Source organism: Phodopus roborovskii, unplaced genomic scaffold (assembly GCF_943737965.1).
Source record: "Phodopus roborovskii unplaced genomic scaffold, PHOROB, whole genome shotgun sequence".
NCBI lineage: Eukaryota > Metazoa > Chordata > Mammalia > Rodentia > Cricetidae > Phodopus > Phodopus roborovskii.
The window spans coordinates 12,448,776-12,464,513 of record NW_026126578.1 but is presented as its reverse complement, the minus strand read 5'-3'; the positions used below and the strand labels follow the sequence as shown (position 1 = coordinate 12,464,513).

The window sequence follows — 15,738 nt, the reverse complement described above, 5'->3', positions numbered from 1 at the left end:
CCCACCTCAGGGGGAGGCAGCCTATGTATACAAAAAACAAAACAAAACAACCCCCCCAAAAAACAAAAACAAACAAAAAACCCCACAAAACTTGCTTTAATTAATTTGGTCATGATAATTTGGTTCAGTGGTTTCTTTTATCTTTTTTTGTTGTGTAGTCCTGGCTGTCTTCTGTTGTCCAGGCTGGCCACAAACGCAGAGATCTGCCTGCCTCCACCTCCTGAGGGCTGAAATTAAAGGCATGCACCACCACCACCTGGCTTCCTCCCACCTTTGGGATTAACAGCAGATGAAAGTGTGGTAAACTAAATGTAAAGAGTAGAAAGGGTCAGTCATGTACAGGGAGTAACGAGGCACCATCCATCACTCACTGGTACTCACAGAAATCAACTTAAATGCATATCAATGTTCTTATTACTAGGTAATAGATCTTGGAAACCAGGAGCCTGTTTTCATGGGATGTGCAAATACACCATGTACTGCAACATCCCATAAAAAAAATAGACAAATGCATTACCTACTGTAAACTTCCATGCAAGAATAGAGCAGGTCACTGTGAGAGAGGACAAAAGGGCCTCTCCAGGGAGACAATACTTATACTGGCTTTTCAGAAGTAAAGCTACAACGTTCTAGAGGCAAGTATGGCCAAGACACAGTGAATGCAGACTTGCGTAGAAAGAAGGCAAGCTTATAGAGGAAAGTCACGCAGACTCCACAGGACAAAACAGATGAGCTCTTCAATTACAGACCAAATGTTGATCCAGAAACACAAAACCAGGGGAGAAGTGACAAGCACTTGAACATATTGCATCACAATGACAACAGAGGAAATAAAGATGACAGGTAAGTGAATCTAAAGAATTTAGTGATGACTTAGGAATCATCTCATCAAAAGTAGTAATGAGGAAAGCATAGGATGCAGAGAAGGCTCCTTAATTTTAAGCAGGTAAAGGAAAATAAAAAAAAAAAAAAACAAACAAAAACTAGTGACCAAGCCAACAAAAAAAGTTCTCAAAGGAGGGGTGGACTACTGTCAAGGTTGGAGAAGAACCAAGTGTCCACGCCACTGACTTAGCAGGAATAACTTCAGTGAAATGTAAAGTTAAACCCAAGATTGCAATGAGACAGGAATGATTGGATAGTGAAATAGTTTGGCTACAATGGAAAGAGAAAGCAGGAAACAGAGGTAACATGGATTCAAGAGAGAATATCAACATAGAAATATGAACACATTCATGTGCTAGAAGTGGGAGACCCCCAAGAAAAAGCAGAAACAATGAAGAGATGGCTCAGTGAGTAAAGTACTTAATGGGCAAGCATGAGGACTTCAGTTTGATTCCATAAGAGCAATAAAAGCTAGATGCAGTGGATTCCAAAGAGGTCTGTGATAAGCTGCCTCAAAGTCGATTACACTATGGCGGCTTGTACCCAGTTGGCCTACTTGGCACCTGCGGAGGTGAGAGGAGTATTGTGCACACTTTAGGAGAACATCTCTGCTCTTAATTGGTGCACAGAATTGCAGTCTTGGGGCCCATATGGAAATGCTTTTGCATTTTTGCAGAGCCAAGCAGAGAATGACTACCAGCAAGCTCTAAGACATGTCTTTGACCAATAGTTAGACACATCTTTCTATAAGTAAAATGGAGTTAACATGGGTTGAGAGTATGAAATCTTTCTACATTTTCTTATGACACTGCCATTTACAAATGACTTCCCTCCTGAAGGTTACAGAATAATTTCTGTATCATTAAGTAGGGATTTGTATCTTAAGCTCTAGTACCTTCTTTATAATCTATTAAGGGAGTCATGCTCAGCAAATTTGTCTGTCTTACTCTGCCAAGGAAAAAGATAACAAACCTACAGATGGTAGGAAACCATGCTTACATATCTAACATAAGGTCACATATAGAGCTAAAGCCTAAATTATCTCATTTCTAAATCCTTTTTTACTCTTCATCTGTAAGTCCCTAACAACTCAAAAAGGTTCCTTAGTGAAAGTTTAGCACAGGGAACCATCTCCACATTTCTAAGGCTCCTCAGTGACCTTTTCCACTGAAGATACACAATCCAGCTTCAAAACTCACATCTAACTTCCTTTATAGAAATGTGAAATATTTCCTTCCTATCAAATTACAGCAGAAACATACCTCATGGAGCAAACAGATGAGAAATAGGAGTAGTTGTAAACCACTCACTCAAGAGTATTTGCACATAATACTTGGTTATGTTCTTTGCCGTTTTTTCTCTATCATGTGGCCTTCTATTTAGTGATGAAAATGAAGAGAATCTGGATCTTCCTTTTTTTCTTTTTCTTTTTTTTTTTTTTTTTTTTTGCTGTCAACTACTAAGTGAAGTGTCCAAGATACATATACTTCATCTAAACCAAGGCATACCACACAAGTCTGACAGAGGGACTTGTCAATTTATGAAATGTCAAATAACCATCAAAATCATTTTACAAGTTAAGAGATAGCCAGGTTTCCCCATCTTCCTCTCACCAGCTCTCCTCCCAACACATACATGGAACCACACACTTCTTTAAGCTACCAGAGATCAATACTACTGGAGGTACTAACATTTTTTAGCAATGATCTGTCAATCATACTTGAATAATCTGGTAGCCTTGCCAATGGAGGTAAAGTGTCATTTACTCTTTTTTGTTTGCTTTTGAGACAGGGTTTCTCTGTGTAGCCCTGGCTGTCTGGGAGCCTACTCTGTAGATCAGGGTGATCTCAAAACTCCCAAGATCTGACTGTCTCTGCCTCCCAAGTGATGTGATTAAAGGTGTGTGCTACCACCACCCGGTGTCCTGTACTCTGCTAAGGTAATTTGGGTTTAAATTACTTGTGAGCATTAGAAGGCCAAAGGAAAAAAAGGAAGTATTTTCTGTTTTCCCCATTGTTGCTTCTCAGCAAAGGGAGTAAGTCCAAAGAACCAAAAGCAATAAAGGCCTAGTGGTGTAGGCCTCTATCACAAACTACATGGGAGCCAGAAGCATGCACAATGAAAACACAAGGCTCACAGGCTACAGAGTAAGTTCAAGGGTAGCTTGGGTAATTTAAAGGTTAAAAGTAGAAAGGTGGTTGAGACTATTGCTCAGTGGTGGATGTAAAACCTCCACTCCATAGTTCCAAAACAATCATACACACCCTTTCTCAGCAGTGATAACAGGCCAACCAGACCACCAATCAAATCATTCTTTTGACTTAGCTCTTTGTTACAGATAGCAAGTTAAGATTAGAGACAACTTTTGCCCAGGTTAAAAGTGGGTCCCACTTATTGGCTATTTTTTTCTCAGGATTTCCAGTATTCATTCTCAGAATTTACCTTTACTTGGGTTACCATTTTAAATCACACCGATACAAATGATGGGATGGGCTGAGAGTTGGGATAGGGAATCTGAGCACAAATACATAATGGGAAAAAATTAGATGTAATAAAATTAGCCACATTTACTACTATTTTAGAATATTAAAAAAAGGACCATGCTCAACCATTATGAAATCAAGTTATAATTTTTGTAACTTATATTAATAACCCTGGTAATTTTAATGAATTTGTTAGGGAATCATTAACTGGGGAGGTTCAGCTTCTTAAATTATATTGTTTAGACAAGCATGTCATTGAAGGAGAGCATGGTGTGTGTCTTTTCCCAGTACACATCCTAAGGTGCACTGAAGTGGGTAGATCCAGGCCAAGAGAATACTCCAATTTTCAAGACACCAATGTCCACTGTTTTCCTTATGCTATAAATGCCACTTGGCAAATCCATATTCAAAGTAATGGTGTGTTTTGATTTGAAGGAACAGGTTTGGAAGATGCTGTACTTAAGGTACTAATACAAAAATAACATTTTACATACATGAAGCTAATTTATGTGTAAAACTTTATTAAAATTGATCTTAGGGTTATATGGGGCTTCAACAGCTTAAAATTCCCACAATTTGCAGTTTTCAAAATTCACCCCAAAATAGTTGCTTTCCTACAAGTAGACTGTCCTTTTTGAAAGGTAGGTTTCCTTAATTTCCCCTTTTCAAAACTACTTTACTAGCTGACATACAAACATACTAACAGTTTTTTCTTGCTTTGGAGACAGTTTCTCCCTGTTATGCAGCTTTGGTTGTCCTGGAGCACACTATGTAAATCAGCCTGCCTGTCTCCCACAGCGTCAGGATTAAAGGTGTGTGCCATCACACCCAGCAGATGAGCAGTTTCTCTACATGAACTGCATCCAGCAAACTAAGACAACTGACCTGTCTTGGACTCTTGTTGAGGACAGAAGCAGGGACGGGAGGGAAGCACTAGTGAAGTCACACTGACTTAAGGGTCCAGCTGTGCCTGGCACATTTTTATCACAGGCAATCACAGATTTAATGTCGCCTTCCAGCTCTCTGAAGTGTGGCACATGGTAATTCATATCTCACTGAGGACAACTCAAGAGTCAGGCAGCAGCTTAGTGAGGGAGCCACGCCCCTCCATCTCCACATTCTACGTGGCTTCTGCAGGAATGTCCAAAGTGAACTAACATTTGTGAGAGGGTGACGACGCCCCTTCTCCCAAACTAAGGGCTCTTAACTATTGCCGCCTTATACTTCTGAATGCAGGGACTGCATACAGTTGTAATGACTTGACCTGTTAAGAATTATCAGACTTAATTACTACTACTACTATTGTTTTTGAGACGGGGTCTTACTATGTAGACCTGGCTAGTGTGGAACTTCCTGTGTAGAGGAGGCTGGCCTTGAACTCCTGCCTCTGCCTCCCAAGTACTGGGATTAGTGTGTACCACCACACTCTGTAGACTTCAACTTTTTTTTTTTCATTCATCTGGCCTTTGACAAAATATCTATAATGAAGGCAGTGAGAAAGAGTTTTAAAAAATATTAAATGCTTAAGTAAGCTTAAGTAAAAATACTAATAAAGAAGAACTGCAACTCTGAGGAGACAGAAAGAGAAATATTATAAATCAAGTTTTAATACAAAATGTAAACAAACAATACAGAAGAATGGAGTTAGTTGTAATTTCCATGAAACAATGTTTTACATTAGAACATCTGCTTTTTCCTTAAATAGATGACTCTTATTTCATTAACTCACAAACTATAGGCTTTTTAAAATTTGTGGGTAGAGCGGTACTTTTTTTTCTCTCATATCCTTAGAATTGTTTTTCTATATCTTAATTACTACTAGTTTATGTTATCTGAGTGTTTTCTTGATGTGTTTCTATGCATCATAAGTGTGCAGTGCTCTTGGAGGCCAGAAGAGGACACAGGATCGATCCCCTGGAACTAGAGTTACTGATGACCATGGGCCACTATGCAGTGTTGAGAATTGAACCTGGGTTCTCTAGAAGAGCAGCCAGTGTTCTTAACTGCTGAGACATCTTTCCAGCCCCTCTTCTCTTGTGTTCTTTTGAGTTATGATATAAATCTATGGTTAAGACAAACCAAATTCCTCAAATAAGTACAGAAAGAGCCAAACGAATCAATTAAATTATATATTTAAAAGTTTCAAAATGTCAGAAGATGACAGGCAGCTGGTCACAGGTACAGACTGCCTATTTCTGAGGTCTCCAATGGACAAACACTGTACAAAGTACACAAATTATTCCACAAACAGCTACCTTTCAGCATCCTCATGACCCTGTTCTATTGATAAGTTAATGGAACATAGTTAATTGGAAGGAAAACCAAACTTTTGAAATGCATTCTGGGATTCCATCACTTACATTTCAAATTTCTGAAGGGTGGGAGTACACTCAATTTTTAAATCACAAGTATTTCAAGTCTTTTACAAAGACAAAAAGGTAAAAGAAAAAATTGTGCTTTTTTTATTATAATAACAACCAAATAAAATCCTTAAGTGATAATCTTCATAGTTTGGCAAAACAAAAATATACAAAATTAACTAATTACTTAATTAACCTGTAACTGCTACTCACATCTACATGGAGATGGAAATTCAAGACACAAACACAGCACACATTCAAACCACATAACTGGTTAAGATATTCAAATGTTATCTAATAAGCGAAGAGACCAAAAAGTAGGTAGTATAAACCAGAAACTGGACGTTGTACCTACAGCCGTACCACCTGCATGTGTGTGTCTCGTCTGACCTCGGAAGCTAAGCAGAGTCAAGCCTGGTTAGCACTTGGGAGAAGGCATTTTGTAAGAAAACCTTTTCCCTAAAGATGCCTTTTGAGGTAACCCTCATACCCACACAGTCTGTAACTGGACAGTACATCTCACTTCTAGTTACTAGAAGACATTTCCTTAAGAGACTGGGGCAATGGGGAGCAGAGATTACAAACTTTCTAGGTTTGTAGACTGCCCCCTTTAAAAAGACAACTGAGGGGTTTTAAGTCAAACTTCAGATTCTTAAACCAAAATAAAGAACACAGGATAGTGAAGATATTTTTAGAAAAAAAATTTTTTTTGTCCTTTAAAATATATTATCCCCTTCTAGTAAGAGTTTACAGAGTACACCTAACACCTTTAAGAACACAGAACACAACAGGGGAGAGGACACAGCACCATAGTTTCAAACATACAAAACATTCAGCACTGACTAGGTGAGACCAAGCTGCCCAACAGACAGGGACAAGCCCCAACATGGAGGAAATATATTATCTATCTGAATACAAGAAAAGTGGAAGATATGTTTGGGTGAGAATGAAGAAGGGAGTGCTAACTCCTTGTACTACAAGGAAGGAATGGGATTTCTGTATCAAAAAGCAGAAAGAAAATGCAAGCTCCCAAGTGGATTTTTGATGCTCAAACTTTCTCATATGCTGCTGGTAACAGTAAATATATATATATATATCTATATTCATATATGTATATTAAAAAAGGAAAAATAATCTATAGAACAGTCAGTAGTCAGAGACATTTAGAAAAAAGTAAAAACAAGTCTTTCTTTCTTTTTAAAAACGGATTTACTAAAACAGCTTCACACCCAGAGGACCTATAACCCCACATCCTCTGATGAAGCCATGGTGTTATTTATCAACATCTTCTGTGGCTACTTAGAAACTACAGGCATTAGGGTTAGGGCTGCAAGGCAAAAGCTGTTATTTGCCAGTCTTGCTTATGGCCATGCCTGAAGCATGGTGGAGTCTGGAATACTTGTGAATGAGGGTTTCCCAGATAAGCATGCATCACTGAGGCTCAGTAAAAGGTTCTCATTAGTCATCCCTCCTTCCAGAAACCTGGATCTATGTACCTCTCTCCTCTAAAACAGACCCAGACAGACTTCACAAACCAATGGGCTACTTGCCTTGAAATAAGAAAAAAACCTTCCCAGAATCCAGTATATAGTCAGATTTCCTAACCTGTTGACATCCTCCTGAGGGAAGTGAGGGGCTCTTTTGGAGGATTTTATTATTGGTATAATAAGCACAAGCAGCTGAGGGAGGTCTACAGACTGCATTGTTATCCCGAGACTTCTAAAAGGGATAACTTTGGCCTGCTCCTCCTAACTGAACATAAATGCCAGTAATTATGGAAAGAGGTGTACTCTGACTCTTGCCCAATTACCTTAACTAAGGAGATTCTAACAATCAGGGCCTTCTGATGGCACCACCAGTAGGTTGTAACCTTCTACAACTAGTTTCAATTGGTCACAAGCCACATCTTATATGCCCACTAAGCATATCAATGTATTAATGCCAAACAGCCTTCCAAGAGTTCCATCAAGAATCTGGCCTTAATGCAGCAACCCATACTCAAAGGAGTCAAGAGCTGAAATACTGGCCGCTGTACCAAAGAAGACATCCTCTGCACAGATGACTGAGAATGTAGCCCACACAATCCATGCACAGAGGAAGCCAGCACTAAGAGGACTTTCTCTGAAGTCCATTCATCTTTGGAAACAACATTCTGAGTGGTGGGAACCACTCTGTTTGATGAGTAAAGTCTCAATGTAGTCCACTTCCCCCCATGTTGCAAGCTAACCAAGCATCTGCTAACTGGTCTCTTTAAGATCCTCCATTGGTAGTTTGTAGCTCATTATGAAGGGAGGTGGCGGTGCTTGGCCTGGGCTATCTGGCCCCTGCTTCTTTGCACAGTTTATACAGATGTAATCTTCATTTTCAGCCATTTCTGGGGATACACCAACACAAACTTGATGAAACCACTCATCACAGCCACCATCACATTGCACCCAGTCTACCTGTAGAAGATAAAGATTGGGAAAAGTTTAGCATCATAACAGTAAGATCAGAATAAAAGCAAACCAAAGAGCTTTCTTGGCTTAAAGGAGAACAAACAATTGGGATATCCAGAGAGAGAGAGATGACTTCTTATGGGGTTATTTTTCAAAGAAAGAAGCTGATAAGTTAATACCCCCAAATTATATTTACCATAGTGAGTTCACAAAATTAGGCCTCTTAGGTACTCTATTACCTCATGAATACCTGGGGCTCCTTGTGAAGCAGAAACATGATTGGGGAATACTTGACAAAAAGGAAACTTCTAATAGAGCAGCCAAGTAGTTTTAGCTGATATTAACAATTTCTAGGCTCTAAGACAATGCAATTAACAATCAAGAAAGGAAGAGTACAACAATGTGAGGCAATCCTGTGGATTAGCTTTATTTCAAAGAGATAAGCCAAAGTACTAAGAGCATTAAATACCTTTTTAGAAAAGCAGTCACATAGGCCACTTTTAAAACTACTATTTTTTATTCTTCTCTTCTTCCGTTACAAATACAACTCCCTATAAAAAGTTAGCAAATATCAGAGGTCAAATCTTACAAGTTAGCCAATTACAACAGTCAAAGACACAGGTCAATAGATTACTCTGAGGTTTAAAATTAGTCTGAAAAAATGACAGGTGTGAGCAGCAGATGCCAGGCAAACACCGATCCTTCAGTGACTACAGGAAGCAGGAAAGGGTTTGGTGACTTTACACCTCACATTTATAGTAGGGTAGAAGTGTAACGTCAGGCTTTTCTGTTTGGAAGATGATTGTGGTTCTTATACCTAAAGTCACTGTAGACCTGAATCTGTCAAGATGAAAAGAGCTACAGCCACCCCCCTTCATAATAAAAAGGCTGCCCACTGTGGTGGCAATACAAGAAGGCACTTAAAACTGAACTTTATCAGACATTGGAACAAAGGTAAATGAAGGGATCAAAGTGGTGCCTAGGCACAGCCAGTGAAGAAAAACAAAGGAGGCCTTGGCTAGCAAAACAGGTTTTATTTCAGCAAAGTGAGAGGTTTTTAAAATGTTTCCATAGCTTGTAAAATTTATGTAATAAAGGGTGGAAAATTATTTATAAAAATTGTTATGTGGCTTTATCATTTCTAAGTATTCTTAAATATTTGCATTTTTCTTAAATATGATTTTTTTTCTTCCTGTAATCAAATTCTTTAGGTGTTTCCCCCAGGCATGTAGTCTTACTGTGTAGTCCAGGCCAGTCTCAAACTTCATCTTCAGTCTAGTTCTCTGCTAGGCTCAAACAAGATTGGCTTCTACAATGATGGGGTCTCTGTTGCAAAGTTGTAAGTTTATTTTAAGCTAAGAAAAAGTCAACACTTTTGTTGAGTGGACTTTAAGACATTCTAGATGATTCAGACCACTGTCTCTTCTTTGTGATATTGCTTCCCATAAGTTCAGAGCTACTTAACCACTCCCACCTAAACTAAATTCCATTTCTTTGTAACTACATATAGGTTTTGCCTCGGAAGAAAGCAAAAGTATAGTTAAGAAATAGATCACAATGATACTGATGCAACCAGAGAAAACTTAGGAGATAAGCTATAGAATACAGTAAATATAAAGGATTTATAGCAAAGTCAACATTTAAACTGCTAACTATTGCAGGGGAACTGAAGATGAGAGTTTTCAGTTTTTGGAGCTTATAATGGAATTAGAAAAATGAGCTTCATTTCAAGGGGCTGTAGATTTCAGATACTATGATCCCTGCACACTTCTCCTCACCATCCACCTCACAGCATTTCTCTTTGAAGCCCTGGCTCTCCTGGAACTTGCACTGTAGACCAGATTGGCCTTGAACTCAGGGATCTACTTGCCTCTGTCTTCCAAGTACTGGGATTAAAGGCTTGCGCCACCATGTCTAGCTACTATGTTTTATGATGCCACCCCAAACAACAGATTCCTTTGCTCCTACCTCTAACCCTATTGATCCAACAAGGTTCTCATTTATGCTAGTTCACAGTAAAAATGCTACCAATTTAGAAGTATCTGCTACCCAATAAATAAATAGCATACACACACACACACAAAAACAAAACAAAACAAAAAAAAAACAAAAAAACACAAACAAAAAAAAAAAAAAACAAACAAAACAAAACAAAACAAAAAAAAAAAAAAAAAAAAAAAAAAACAAACCCAAAAAAGGCATTTAATGATTTTTCAAAATTTTCACTGTACCCACTGGCTTCCAGTTTCTAAAAACATTTTCTTTCAAGTAAAAAAGGTATAAGCTAGGGATGGTGCTGCACACCTTTAATCCCAGCCCTTGAGTGGCAGAGGCAGCAGATCTCTGCAAGTTTGAGGCCAGCCTAGTCTACAAAGTGAGTTCCGGGATAGACACGGCTGTTGCAGTCTTGTCTAATGCAGTCTTCTGGTTATGTAACAATCTACCCTGATAATACAGTAAGGAAAACTATATCCTTCACTTAATTCCTGTATGAACCGTAAACTTGAATTCTATTGCCACGTGAAAAGCCCCACAGGATCACAAAGCAAAGTTCAGAATGTCAACTTAATCCAGACAATTCTGAGAGGCAACAGCCTTACTAACTAAAAGTTAGTAAGCATAGAATCTGGCTAACTGCATACTACATTCTAATAGTTAAACCCACCTTCACTCATTGTTTAGGGAAAAGGGCGTCATCATTTAGTAAAGTTAAAAACAAACAAACAAACAAAAAACAAACAAAAAACAAAAAACAAACAAAAAACCAAAAAAAAACAAAACAAAACAAACAAACAAACCCAAACTAATTCCTCCAAAATGCAAGCATGGTGGAAGGTGTCTATAGTCCCATTAATTTGAGTGGCTGAGGCAGGATGATCCTTTGAAGCCTAGGGAACTTCTTGTCCTTACAGGTAGCATAGCTATGAGCTGAAGAATTAACTTGTAAAAATCTGATAATACAGTTCAAATAGGTTACTATGTTCAGATGTAAGAGAAATAGGGCCAGAAAGATCTCTTGTAAGATTGCACACTTTCTGTCAAGCCTGACAACCAATGTGAGTTGACCTCTTGGGCAGACACCTCATGGTGGAAGAGAGAACTGACCACTGTCCTCTGACTGCCATGTGAACACCCTCACACATGTGTTTAATAGCTCACTGGTAAGAATGCTTACTTAGTATTTTTAAGAATTTAAGGATTCCAGTTTCATCCCCAGTACAATCAAGAGAGAAAAGAAACGGAATGTCAAGAGAGAGAAACCGAGTAACAGAAATAATGATAGCCTGACATTTTTGTTTTGTTGTATGATTTCACACTCAGACTTAAGTTCTTGGAAATTTGTATTCTGTTCGGACCTTAGAGCATAATACTGTTTGGAGGGAAAAGAGGAAATTGATATTTAGTGATCTTTTAAAAATCAATGACTAGCAAACACTAAATATGTGAAGCAAGAATTTATAAATTTAAGTATTTAAATTTATTTTAACAACTTCTTATAGTAAGAAGTAATAAAAATTTCCACAGAGGATAAATATGTGGAGAGAAAAACAGCATCATATGTAAATGATTATTCATTTTTTTGAGATAGCTTCTCACTATATAGCCTTGGGTGTCCTCCAATTCACACAGATCTACCTGCCTCTGCATCCTGAGTGCTGGGATTAAAGGCATGTGCCACCACTGCCCAGCAAGAATTAATTCTTTTAAGCCTGTTTCACTGTTAACACAAATAAAACAGACACAGGAGAGACCTCAGGGAGAAAAAGCTTCTGTATTTTAAAATATTTCTGAAAATAGCTCTATATTGTTTTAAAAGTTAATTTTAGCTCAAACTTTGTAACTGATGAGAAAACAGCCTTTGAGAAGCCTTCACCTTACTCTGATGTTATCTTTCTTTACTACTTGTAAGCTATTTTGAAACTAAAGATAGGGACATTCAAATAACCACTTAATTTTTAAAAGAACACTTCTCAACCTTTCCCATTTTAGAAAAAAATAATATCCATTACTGGTAAGAGAAATGATGAAAGGGACATTCAGACTACATATTTTCTCTACTGCATATTTTCCTGAAAAAGTGTTTTCCTTATCTGAAACTATACATTATTTGTTAAATACCAATTAAGGAAGTTGAAAATTCTTAAATTAGTAAAACTAGTGCCAGAAATAAACGGCAAAATAGTAATAGTAGATGAAATATTTATAATCTGAAAAAAAAAAATCTACATATGATTAACAGAGAATTATAACATTAAATTTATTTCACTTAAACTGATGACAGGGAAAAACATATTATGCTCACCTTTAACAGTTTAATATAGACATTTTCCCTGAATACATAACTAAATCTGTTTTATCAAAATATACCCACACAAATGCCATTACTATAGGAGCAAATCTCATGGTTCATTGAAAAATAATGACCTATATCTCGTTATGAAGTGTTTTTACAGACTATGTCCTCTTTTTTCTTAAGTTAATTTATATTACTTGTATAGCGAATGGGGGTGGTAGTGCCTGCAGTGCTTGCATGCCGAAGGGAGATAGGGATAATAAGTGTATTTATATATTGTTAGCATTGAAATTATTAAAGCTTAGCTAAAGAAGAGAGAAGATCTAACAGCAATGAGCTGCTAATATTTTCATAGACAAAGGAAAAAAGCTAACCTTCCATCAGCCTGTTTAGGAAATAAATGAAAAATTATCCAGAAGTGGGGAATCTGACAGAAAACCTGAATCTGAAATAGTCAAAGAAACAGGGTTAGCTTTTGGTTTTGGGGTTCTACCACCAGTTAGTTCTGTAACTGGTCACATTATATATGCAAATGTGAGGAGCCAGAACAAGAGACTTCTTGGCGCCTTTCAGGCTCTAAAATCTAAAAATATGTTAAGTGGGGAACAACCTTCAAGAAACAGTGATGCAGTTTTACTTAACGTTTATTTTCAAAATGAGGAATATTTCACATTCTGAACATGAAATGGTCTGAGAATACACATTATGACCTGTGTGTGTGGTGGCAGAGGTCAATTGCAGGTGTCGTCCTCTAGTACCCCACCTTACTTTTGACACAGGCTCTCTCCCTGAACCTGGAGTCTAGCAAGTAGTGAGTGTGGGGTTCCACCTGTCCCCACATCTGCCCTACTTCCCACTTGTTTGCCTCGGTGCTGTTGTTACAGTGCTCAGAACCTTGCATGTGAGCACTTCAACAGCGAGCTAAGACAAGGTCTCACTAGGTAGCGCAGTTGATCTCTAACTTGAAACTCTCATTTTTTCTGCCACCCAGGTGCTGAATTACAAATGTGTACCACCAAAATGGCTCCCTGTTAGTATTCTTGACAGGAAGAATAAAAGATATCTCCTATCACTTAAGGAATTGTAATCCCCACTCCCCCCAATAAAGTATGTCCAGTTCTCCCAGAAATTAGCAGAACTATCGCCTAAAACAGTCAACACTGAATTACTACACTTAAAAATTTAGGGATAAAAAAGTTATTACATGTATTTAGCCGGGCGTGGTGGCACATGCTTTATTTAATCCCAGCACTCGGGAGGCAGAGGCAGGCAGATCTCTGTGAGTTTGAGACAAGACTAGTCTAAAAGAGCTAGTTCTAGGACAGGCTCCAAAGCCATAGAGAAACTGTCTCGGGGAAAAAAAGTTATTACATGTATTTGAAATATACATAACAGTCCATATGTAGGAGTCAGAGGACAACTTGAGGAAGCTAGTTCTCCACTTCTAACATGTAGTCCTGGGAATGGACTCAGGTTGTCAAGCTTGGCAACAAGTACCTTAAGCTTCTGAGCCTTCTACTAGCCAAGGCTGAAAAATTCTAATAATACCATTAAGAGCTTGAATTATTTGCTAAGAAAAAAAAAAATTCTATTTAAGACAGTTTGCTTCATCTAGAGTGTAAGAAAAGGATGGACTTTATTTTGAAGCTTGACCTGCACACTACATATCAAAGACACTGCTTGCCAAGAGTGTCAAGTAACTTTTCTATGCTTCTGTATATCTCTAAGTAAATGACTGTTGTAGAATATTATTTTAAGGTGTGTTTCTTCTGTTTATGCCTGAAACATTTGTTTAATGATAAAAGGTGTGTTTGATTAAATAAAATTCACCTGCACTCAGGAGGCTACGTCAGTCAGCAACTAGCGGACAGGAAGTTGTAGGAAGGAGCCAGGTGGAGAAGGGTTTAGAGGAGGGATGAGAAAAAGCAGGACTTCCTGGGAGATGAGGCGAGCTTGGTGAGCTGCTTGCTATTCAGCCTCTCTAAGAAGCAGGATTCTATCTCAACCTTTAAATCTTGAGTTCTTTAGCAGGACAGAAATTAAAATAAGTTTCCTTAATATCTTTGAAAGAGTCTGTGCCTGTTCCCTCAGGCTTCTGCTCTTGTGGCCTAACTGCTGCAGGAGTTGCAGTTGCTAAATAGGATAGCCATAGCTTAAAAGACAACAACAATTAAAAACTAAAAACAACAAATGACTTTACAAAATGTATTTCCTCCACTGAGCACACTTAAGTAGCTTCACTATTTAAAATGGTTTATAAAAACTGTAGAAGTAGTCCAAATCTGGAAATCACAAACATACTGTTATATTATACACCCATCCATCTCCACAATTACTATCAGGCCTGGCCCTTTCACACCAGTCAAGGAGCCCTCGCACTCACCTTGTCCTTACATGGCCTTTGGCAGTTCTGTGCTGCACATACAGCATTCTCATCGTCAGATTCCTCTGCTCCTGACCAGTCATACTTTGAGGGGATATCCAGCACTTTTCTCTCTCTTTTCTTCTCAGTACTCTCTTTCACAAGCTCAACTTTGGCTGCAGCAGCCTTTTCTTTCTTTTTCTTTCTCTCTTCTTCTTTTGCTAGCTTCTTGGCCAATTTATTCAGCTCTTTTGATTTGTCCACATTTAATTTTAATTTCTTCTTTTTAGGTTTGTCTATTTTCTTTAACTCCTTGGTCTTCTGTTTTCCTTCTCCAAAAAACTGTTCCACCTTCTCTAGCTTCCGTTTCCGTTTCTTCTCTGAAGAATCCTTTCCCTTCATTTTTAGTGGTTTTTCTTCCATGCTATCATCCTTCAAAAATATAAAATTAATCAGCATTTTAATGGAAAGCTTAAAAAAAGTGTTATTCTTTTATGTGAGGTACTTACAACAGACACAAAAAGTAGAATAGGTGGTGAAGGAGGGGATACAGACTTATTGTCTGATGGTAAATTTCTGTCTGGGAAATTATAGAGTTGTAGGAAGCTGGGTATTGGTGGTACACATCTATAATCCCAGTACTCGGGAGGCAGTAACAAGGGAGTCTCTGCAGGTCCAAAGACAGCTTGGTCTATATAGTTAGAGCATGTCTCAACTTCCCAACCCCTAAAATGAGTTTTAGGGGAGGACTGTGGTGGTATTTGTATGAATGTACTTAATACAACTGAGCTGTCTATTTAAAAAAAAAAAAAAAAAGGTTACATGATAGTTCTTGTGTTGTAGCCACTGTGCCAAAATTTTTTAAGTGACAAAAAAAAGTATTATTTTAAAGCTGTTTAAGAGACAGATTTGCTGG

The 15,738-nt window shown here is 38.0% G+C and overlaps 1 protein-coding gene across 2 annotated transcripts in view; it reads right to left on the bottom strand.

The window, feature by feature from the left end:
• Positions 1-4,955: 4,955 nt before the first annotated feature.
• Positions 4,956-15,738, bottom strand: part of Kdm5a (lysine demethylase 5A) — a 66,966-nt gene continuing 56,183 nt past the window's right edge. The window contains exons 27-28 of one of the 2 annotated variants that reach the window (XM_051203760.1): positions 14,844-15,254; positions 4,956-8,172 (exon numbers count right to left, since the gene is read on the bottom strand). In XM_051203760.1, the coding sequence (XP_051059717.1) occupies positions 7,966-8,172; positions 14,844-15,254 (618 nt within the window). In that variant the 3' untranslated portion in view covers positions 4,956-7,965. Of the gene's footprint in view, positions 8,173-8,611; positions 8,718-14,843; positions 15,255-15,738 lie in introns of those variants that run through there. The other variant, XM_051203761.1, reaches the window with a different exon arrangement.